Here is a 9,838-nt window from a genome sequence, read left to right on the forward strand (position 1 = left end):
CCTTATAAGAAATCTGAGTTCTAGCATGAGCAAATGTGGTTTTGGGACTGGGTTTCTCAGGTGTAGTATCTTCCCACATTTCATCCTGCATTGGTATGTCACCCGACTGCTGAGCAGGTTCCCCTTCTTGTGTGCTTGCCTTCATGATTGTATCTTCTCCATTTTTTTGATATTTCTTCCAAGCAAATCATCCTCTTCCGTAGTTGAAACCTTTGCTTCCCCGCATAGATCACCAGGGTTGACCAGAGTTCCGTGCACACTCACTTTCTCACTCATCACACTCACTTTCTCTCTCTAGTCGCTTCATCAAATTATCAAATACACATTTTGATATTTCAGGAGCATCAAATTGTATAATTTTATTTTTTTTTTTAATGATTTTTGACAAAAAGAACTCTAAAATTGTGCTGTTTTGATTTTTTTTTCAAAAATTGTTAAAAAAAATTACAAAACTGTATCATTTCATGTCTATAAGATATCAAAATGCGTTAATTTTACGCAGACAAAACATCACAAAGATGTTAGAAAGCCGTTAGGAGCCTTTTCGCTGGTTATTCTTATTGTATGTACACTAAACATTATCAAAACGGAGACACCGAGAAGACCTAGAGACTGGATAAAGCCATAGAGGGGACGGTGATAATTGAATGCTTCATTCCAAATCTACGGAAAATTCATTAGAATTTTTGTTGACAATCATTTTTTTTTTTTCGTTTTTGTTTTCTTAAATCCTAGTGTATCTTCAATCTCCAGGAGTCTTGCGCATCATAGAGGATAAAAACAAAGGAATCAAAGCATAAGATTCAAATGCGCATAAATTTAGCTACAATGATGTCAAAGCAGAGATAGCAATAGCACTGTCACCATCTAATATTTGCAACACTTAATAACCTTAATCACAAGCACTAGCTCAAGACAAGTGCTGGAGCCAAACATGCAAAAAAAAATGGACCAAAAAAAAAAACAATATTTCCTGTATGCCAGAATTCAACATGTCGAAAATTGTGATTTGACCACATTGACATGAAAGTGTTTATCATCATCAAATACATGCCTAATTAGAATTTTAAATTTCAACTTTCAGGACAAATTGCCAGCAAATTTGTCTCAGCACCCAGCAACTCAGTCCAAGTATAACTACCACTTTTTCACATCTTTCTCCTCATTCCGAGGATTGAGCTCTTCATCATCATAATATTCTTCAAAATATTCCTCTTCACTATCATTCCCATCATCATAATAATACTCGTTGTCGTCGTCGTCATCCTGACCATCCTTTCCATTTTGTAGACGATATGGGGAGTCTCTGGACTGTTGACCTCTTAACCTCTCCTGAATTCGATCCCTGATAGCCGTTCCCTGAAATAGACACAAAGGTAGCATGAAAAAGCAAATGATAAGTCAACCGATACTGTGTCTGCATGTCAAGAGTGCAATAATTTTATCTGCATAAATTAACTCACCATCTTATGGCAACCTTCTTCAAACATCTCTAAAAATCCAGCAACCCAACGATCAGCATTTTCCACCCATTCATTGCGATGCATGCCAGCAGTCTTCGCAACAATTTGTATCTGGAAGTCCATAAAGGAACATATAGATTTATCAAATCCAGGAAAGAAACTGCAAGGTACCATAAAGTATTCTGAGCTTTAAAACATGCATTAAGATGGGAAAATTGTGATCTCCATATCACCACAATTATTGCTTTATTATGACGTGCCAGGAAATATCTCCATGATTGATTTCCCTGTCTATATCATCATCAATGCTATGCAAAAGCAGAAAACTTAACTGGGTTATCATCTTTTAAAATAAGTGCAATGTGCTCCAATTTATTATTGCTGTTGCCTTGTACCCAAGTCTACATTTTAGGAAGTTTATCATCCAGCTTCATGTAGATTTCACGTCCTATAAAGCCGCTTAATAAACTGGTGACCCTAACATATCCCTTCAAATATCTACAATATATATATATATATGTAGACTATTACATATATATAATAGGCACAAAGGGACGGCCACATGACAAGAACTCCTGATCTTGCAGGTTTTCAACCCCGCCCCCCACCCAAAAAAAAAAAAAAAAAAACAAAAAAGAACACACGAAAAAAATAAAGCCTTTTTCTCAACCATTACATGAATCTATGATTCCTGTGTAAGATGTGGTTCAGCCAAATTTCTGGGGGCTTCCAGGTGTAGGCACAGCAGATTACAAAGAAAAGGGGTATTTTACAGCAGGAGGAAAAATTATCTCTAGGGAAACCTTATCTTGATTGCTCCTGGTTCTGGGTACAGGAAACCCTCACCAGCCTGGTGGTCAGAAGGAGGAACACCCTCTTTTTATGGTAAATAATCCTTTGAGACCATAATTCAGTGCGCACAATTTGTGCCTTGAAGGCTCTGGATCCACTGTTATCCGTCTCAGATGCTAATGGGCAAATTGTCTGTATGCACAAATCTCAGAAGAAGGGTCCAATGAGCAGCTGTATAACACCAGAAATATCAGAAAGAGAGAATCCACCGCAGTTTCATGGTTTTCACTACCGATTGTAATGGCTCAGAAGAAGCTCTCAACTAAGCTTCTAGTTTCAGAGGAGGCAGAGATATCATTGCTTTAACTAGTTAGCTTAGTCCAGGCGATGGTTTTCCTCAAGTCCAAGCAGGGCTCTCAACAACTTTCCTTAAATCCTGAAGGAAGCTAATGATAGAGAAGCCTCTAGACTCCTGAAAATCTGCTATCTTTTTCAACTGCTATGCAAGAACTAATGAGAATGACATAAGTGGAGTTTTGTTTGTTTCTTTTATTTTTTTTGGGGGGGGGGGGGGGGGGCATGCTCGTGTCAGAGTAATTAATTGACAACATTCCAGATTAATCAGGTCCCCCCCCCCCAAAAAAAAAAAAAAGGTGTTGCGCAAGCGAAAGGGGGATCTATTGACACCACAGTCAGAGTAATAATATTTGATGCCGTCCATCTTGTTTTATCTATAATGGCAAAAATGCACATAAAATTAACATGAAATCTCATAATAAGCAAATAAAGCCATTTAAAACCTGTCAATCTAATTTATGAGTCCTTCTCGTGTATCATCTGTCTTCACTTTTTCCATTTCAGATTTAACTTCCAACGAGTTATTTTTTCCTCTGTTTAGTCTCACTATAGATCACTTGACATTTATATAATGTACGTGTGCAATGAGCACACATTGGAAATAGCATAGGTGATTTTATGAAGGGGTTAGGAGATGACTAAGACCGTTAACCATGAAAATAGACAAGTACAGTGGATTATGCAATCCTTGTTCATCATCAATCTTCAATTAATTCAAACGATCGCTAAATATTAAGAAAAATGAGGATACACACACTAAGTTCTAACCTAGTTGAAATCGAGAAAATCCCCAAGAAGCAAGATATTCAGCTCTATAGATGATACTATGACAGCTAAAATGTATAGAGCAGAAGTAGTACCTACATAACAAGAACATCTGTAGTACCGACCACTTAGTTCAGATGCTTAACAATTATTCAAGTCATTTTCACAAACGGCATAGAACTGCTGTTTTAAGACCCAGTTGTAGAAGTATGAAATTTGAGGCCGATGTTAAAATTATGAGATTCTGGTGTGGGTGAGACCTCGGGTTCTCCAACCTTATCAACTACTGCCATAATGTGGTTCTTACAGAGCTTTTTATCAATTGGTATTAAAGCCTTCCACTGCATCCCATTTACCATCATGCTGGCATTAAAGTGTTAGCCCAAGGCTAGAAAGCCAGCAGAATGGCAGCCTTTGTAAATGCCGTGATTGAGGAAGCATGGTAACATGTAGAGACAAATTACCAAGGGATCAAATTTCAGTCCGCCCTTGGAAGTATGGGATTCTAATGTGCACGGTTTCACAGGACCTAGAGCTCTCCAACCTCAGAGCTAGAATTTCAGGTGTAGTTCTCCATGATCCTACCATGATCCTTCACAGAAATTGTTCATGGAAGGATTCGATGCAATTGAGGAGTCAAATGAAATGGATTCCTAAAACTTCACACGAAACTTCATTTTCCTCAAAAATATAGCAGAACCAAGTGAACAATCCCTAAATTACCCTCATAAGGTCTCCATGTAATGAGTGGAACTGTATAAAAACCTATAATTATCTCACTATTAACCATCCGTAAAAATTACTATCAACTTATTCTGATGGAATGGCCTCATATCTACAATGATAATGAAAGTGATGAAGGCCGTTGAAATGGACAAAAACATGCAAAAGGAGAAATAAATCTACAACAGAGGTAAAATAGTATATATAGAGAAATAGATCACTTGATAGGAATATATCCCCCTTAAAGACATGCTTCATACTGAATTTACATAATTTTAATCATTAGACCCACACAAAACCAATCGTTTACAACTGGTGAAAGAATTTTGCCCCAATATTTGTAAGAATTCATCCCTCGGGTATATGTTAAAATTAAAAGTAGTTGGTACATAAAATTTCCACATTAAGTTTTATATAGATTAATGCAAGAAAATCAAGACAATCTTGTTGTCATTAAAATAAATATTGAATTATTATCCTAATATACCAAAGAGTTGGAAGCATAGCATATAATTAGCAAGCAAAGGTTTTAAATTGTGTTAGTCAACTTTAGGCAAGCGGGTCTCAATCTTGCATCCCTTTAAGCCGTAAATGAAGACTAAGTGGTGGATGTGGAAGTTTTAAATGCGACCACTCTACTACAGCATCAATCACTCAATTCTTTCAAGTGTCAAGCCAGGACTCGGTTGCCCAATTAGCAAAAACCGAGGGATTCTTGAAGCCAGTTCACAAATTATAATGGTGAGGGTAGATGTATGAAAAAATAATGACAAAAAAAGCTACTAACATGGCAAAAATTTGGGTCAAATAATTTTTTGACATTGACAGCATGGGAAACCTTTTTCTTACAGTAAATAACAAACACAAACTTTGCAGGATCGCTTCTCACTAGTTAAAAAGCATATATAATTAAGAACAGGCGATGACATTTGTCATATTCTAGAATTAGTAATCTGTGCTGCATCATTCTAATTCAAAATTATCACAAAGTGGGATATACAGTAAACAAATTAATCAGAAAAATGACTTGGAGCAGCATTGCACAGAAGATACCCTATGACAAGAACAGACCTATTGCTGCAAAGGAAAGAATTACAGTAAATCAGTAAGAAACTAAGCAGTACCAGGATCAACATGGTGGTAACAAGCCATCCAACTACTACAGTTAGTGCTAATATGGAACTGTAATGCACAATGCCCAAGATTGAAAGTCTTGAAATACATGAGACGTCATGAGCAAATTCTCACTTGCACCTAAGCATAGGGTCTGAAAACAAAAACTCTATCAAAATCATTCTATATTCAGTATCTGGTCTCTCAAATCAGGAAGAAATTTCAAAATTCTCAACAAGCTTTGAACAGCAAGCTTTAGGGTGCTTATTACAGTTACAACAGCAAGCAACAAGAAGCATAATGCCATCACAAATATAGGTTTTGAAACACAAAACAAGGTCAGAAGTCCACTATCCCATCATACTAACTTTTGAGTCATTTTTGTTGCAGCAATGAAACTCCTCAAACTACTACCGAAGGCATTCTCGACTTCCACTTCTACCAGATTAAAATTCGTTTTATTTTTATCCTTGATTCACTCATCCCTTGTAATTCACAGCACCTTGCCTGTGATGTAAGTGTTAATTCAAATTTTTAAAATTGAATTAGATGGTGTAACAGTAGTGATACCTTTTCACCAACTTTTTCTTGATGTTCTTTCACTTTCTCCTGTAAAGTTTTCAACCTCCTGTTTACCCTCAGTCGTTTTTCCTGTTTATAAATGACAAGATATGAATCCCTTTAAATTGCGAAGATAAGATCAATTTCAATAAGAAAGAAACAACTCAGTTTATCAGGTATATCCTATTTAAATTTACATTATAATAAGGGGGAAAATGTCAAAGTCATGCCTTCACATAGCTGACACCAAGTTCTTTCCTTGAGTATCCACGATCCAAGTTCCGTAGAACATATTGGTTGTAATCCTTAACAATCCTCATTATAATGTCCGATGTAGATATTCCTTCAGTCCGTTTAGTTTCCTTGAATTTGCCAACAGCTTTAACCTACATAAACATTTCACGGCATAATCATTTGACAGGACAACATAACAACAAAATAAAATGGCAAGCAGAAAGTATACAATCTCTACATACAAATTCATAAACATCCTTCCCAGCACCACTTGCATCAGCATAACTGTTGAAATTCATTGACAAGAGCAAAAAGTTAATATTAATGAAGTTAAAAATGCTTCAACAGGAGTTGAAGAACTAAAATACTAGATTAAATGTTGAGAGAAAGGTTATGGAAATTGTTCTTACGGAAGAGAGTCATGAGCCACATAGTCAATATTGTGCTTGTCAAGGAAATCTTGATTGATAACCCAAGGTGCATCAGGAATGACTTCATCGACCCACCTGCTCTCAATATCTATCATTAATTCCCTCAATTTACTAAGAATCACACCTTTTCTTTATGCAACAAGAACCCAAAAATAAAAATAAAATAAAAACCGAAGAAAGAAGATTTTAAAAACATTGGCAAACACATTTTCAAAAGAGAACTTCACTAAAATATTCACGTATAATAATGCTAAATCCAAAACCATACAGAAAATATGGGCATACGCAGAAAATATCATACTTGCAATGCCGCAGGGATTCATATCGTTCAGCCTCTGTCATTACAGTCTTCCCTTTGTATTTGTGAGTGACTTCATCACCGCAAACTCCAACAAGCAAGTAGGTATTTGGAAATCTAAGATTTACCAATCAATATGGAAATAAAACAACTCTTAGGATAGCCCACGAAACTAAAACACAAGATTACCAAAGAAGTAAATCCATATGAATAACAACTACCTTGACCCCAACTGCACCATAAGGTAACAAAAACCAAATTGAACAAACCAGAGCTTAACATTTAGTACTACCTCCGGTCCTTAATATAAAACCTCATTTAACTTTTATTTTGGTCCTAAAAATAAGAATTCAATCCACTTTATCTCTCATATTTATTCATTTTCTCTCAAGATACTCCTTTTAGTAATATTAGTTCTAACCAATAAACTTGATTAACAAAAATATTTTAAGAAAGACAATACCCATTTATTACAAATAACTAACTTAATTTATTTCCTTAATCTACTCAAATTAGTCAAATAGCTCTTATATTTAGGACTAGAGGTAGTATATAATGTCAAGGATTCCAATTGTCAGGACATAAAACAGGAATTTATTAAATTAAAGTTGAAATCAAAATACAGATGGCGTGATTCTCCAAAGTAGCTATAGCCTTTGATACACAAACATAAAAGTAATAATCCGCCCAAAATAAGTTGTAATGTGAGAGTATACATATCATAAAAACGACCCGTAACAGTACAAAATCATGGCCACAACTGTAACAGAGAGTAAGTGGGACCTAAGATAGCTTTAGTGCTCAACATTGGGCATAAGACATGTAACGGAAATTGAATTGGCGATAAAATCAAAGTAAATAGATGGCTAATTCGAACAAGTAATGATACACACAAAGTAATACACGCAAAAAGGAACTGTAAAAATGCATCATTACTTGTCACAAAAAAAAAAAAAAAAAACAAGTGCATCATCACATGAGTAAATAGATCAAAACCATCTTGACCCCAATTGCAGCAACCAAGAAGTGGGAACAATAAGGTATTTGACAGGAATCAAATTGATCTTGAAATCACAGAAAACAGACGGTACAACTCGAACATGTAACAACAACATCTGATACATGGATAGAAAATAATACACTCAAAAGGAACGGCAAAACGCATCATCATGACCAAAGGCATGAATTGCGAAGAAAAATAGAAGAATGAGGATAGGCATACGATTTCTTGGCTTGCTCAAGAGAGCGAGCGTGGCCGAAGTGGAAGAGATCGTAGATCCCATCGGCATAAACTCGAACAGGACGATCTTGAGGAGGAGGAAGAGAAGAAGACTCAGACTGATCGGAGCTGGAATGGAGAGTATTGTTGCTGTTGGTATCGTTAGGAACAGCGCCTGCCATAGAAATTGGAATCACTACGATACGATTCTCTCTCTTCCCCCTTCTCCGCTTCTTGTGATGTTTTATATGACTTCCTCTCTGTTCGCTTCCCTTTGTTTCTAGGCCGTTTTACGCGCGAGCCGACTCACCATGCGTTATTTCCGTGTGTAATTACTTTTCTCTCAATATTTGATGACTGATGATGTGAGTGATGTTGACCACATTATCATTTAATAGGCCCTCACCTTTTGTGGCCGCGTGTGTGTGGACGTCGATGTCTGCCCAGGCAAGTGCAAACATAAAATACCTCGCATGTCTTATTAATTACGTTAAAGTCCCCCGTCAAAATATTTTTTTTTTTAAAATACGAAAGCAACTCTAAGCTTAAAAGTTTGTAGTTAGAATATAATCCTAATAATCGTACCAATTTCTCCAAGAACGTACTTGAGCATCTATTCATTACAAGCAGCATATCAACAAAACCATTATATTCCTTTTCAGCCATAAAACCAGCACACCTAAAAAAATCCTTGTGTGTATGGTGTAATTCCATATGCTCATGAGTATATGACATCTCTAATCTCCATATAATACGATGCAATGGATGGTCCAAGTCACAATACCTTACAAAGATATTGAAAGCATCTAGGGAATCATTATATATCATGATGTTTTGGACATCAATTTGCTTCCAAACCCAGAGTCTTGATATAATAGTCAACAGTTCAACTTTAGTAACCGAGACACCCCAAGATTATGCAAGAACCTGTAACCCCATTGCCTTTATAATCTTTGAAGACCCCGACACAGTTGCTTTTTGAAATAGCTTCACATATTCGTCTACATCAACGTGCACCATGATGATGGGTTGTGGTATCCAACGCTTCTTCATATCGCACACATCTACCCTTGAGAATTTAGTGGTGAAGCTTATTGTTCACAATACATTCCATCATATTGTAATGGCACCTATGGGCTAGCTCCTTTATTATAGTCCTTTCCCTCCAAACATGAATTGGCATCTTGTTGTCTAGATTAACCAATAAAGCAAGATGAACAATCGTGTCCGTAACTATTTGGCAAATGTCCCATGAGCAAGGTTGTGTGTAGTGTTCCATTTAAGCCTTACCTATAAATCACCCACAAAAAAACTAGAAAGAAAGTTAGGATGTAATACAGTTTCCCATACTTCTGTCACATTTTTACAGTCTCTCACAAGGTGTATAATGCTCTCCTATTATGATACTAAAAAAGATATAAGTTTGTGTTTAAGACGCCCTTTTTAGCTTTGAATGAATTTGTAACAAGTCTCTCATTAGTTAGATGCCACATGAATAGCTTGACTTTCTCTAGTATCTGCTATTTCCAAATCTTGCTTCATAAGGTATCAACCATTACTCTACTTGAACTAATGATGAAATCATATGCTAATTTAATAATAAATCTACCATCAGCTGCACAATGGGACTTAAAAGAGATCTTGCAAGATCCTTGAGAAGGGCTTGATTTTCATCAAGACTGAAATAACCTTAGAAGGGAGAACCTGTGGCCATTCACCAACTTTCGACTATCCATTAGGCGAAAAATGGTCCCTTACTTTCTTCTGAACATTAATAACTTTTTTTTTCACATGGAAAGGCCTAGCTAGGGCTTGGAAAAAAGAAATAAGGCATCCTAAGAGAAGTAGCAAATTAAACAAAGTCCCTTCGCATGAGGTCCAC

General features: G+C 36.2%; 1 protein-coding gene across 2 annotated transcripts; it reads right to left on the bottom strand.

Annotated features, from left to right (window-relative positions):
• Positions 1–799: 799 nt before the first annotated feature.
• LOC114742212 (choline-phosphate cytidylyltransferase 2-like) lies at positions 800–8,207 on the bottom strand. 2 transcript variants are annotated; one of them, XM_028930489.1, is made up of 8 exons: positions 7,960–8,206; positions 6,741–6,854; positions 6,419–6,514; positions 6,251–6,293; positions 6,005–6,160; positions 5,784–5,864; positions 1,464–1,574; positions 800–1,359 (listed from the first exon to the last, which is right to left on the bottom strand). In XM_028930489.1, the coding sequence occupies exons 1-8, from the start codon at positions 8,136–8,138 to the stop codon at positions 1,138–1,140; spliced, it is 1,002 nt and encodes a 333-aa protein (XP_028786322.1). In that variant the 5' UTR covers positions 8,139–8,206; the 3' UTR covers positions 800–1,137. The 2 variants fall into 2 exon arrangements, with proteins under 2 accessions (XP_028786322.1, XP_028786323.1); XM_028930490.1 differs by lacking the exon at positions 6,741–6,854 and having other exon boundaries at positions 7,960–8,207.
• Positions 8,208–9,838: the final 1,631 nt, after the last annotated feature.

The sequence above is a fragment of the Neltuma alba genome, unplaced genomic scaffold (genome assembly GCF_004799145.2).
Source record: "Neltuma alba isolate B1F8T4 unplaced genomic scaffold, ASM479914v2 tig00003683_pilon, whole genome shotgun sequence".
Taxonomy (NCBI): Eukaryota; Viridiplantae; Streptophyta; class Magnoliopsida; order Fabales; family Fabaceae; genus Neltuma; species Neltuma alba.

Excerpts from the sequence above, each read along its gene's own strand:
- LOC114742212 (XM_028930489.1), bottom strand. The coding sequence starts at position 8,138 with ATGGCAGGCGCTGTTCCTAACGATACCAACAGCAACAATACTCTCCAT. Across the intron at positions 6,161-6,250 it reads GGAAGGATGTTTATGAATTT|GTTAAAGCTGTTGGCAAATT; the intron begins GTATGTAGAGAT and ends ATGTTTATGTAG. Across the intron at positions 1,575-5,783 it reads AAGAAAAAGTTGGTGAAAAG|ATACAAATTGTTGCGAAGAC; the intron begins GTATCACTACTG and ends ATGGACTTCCAG.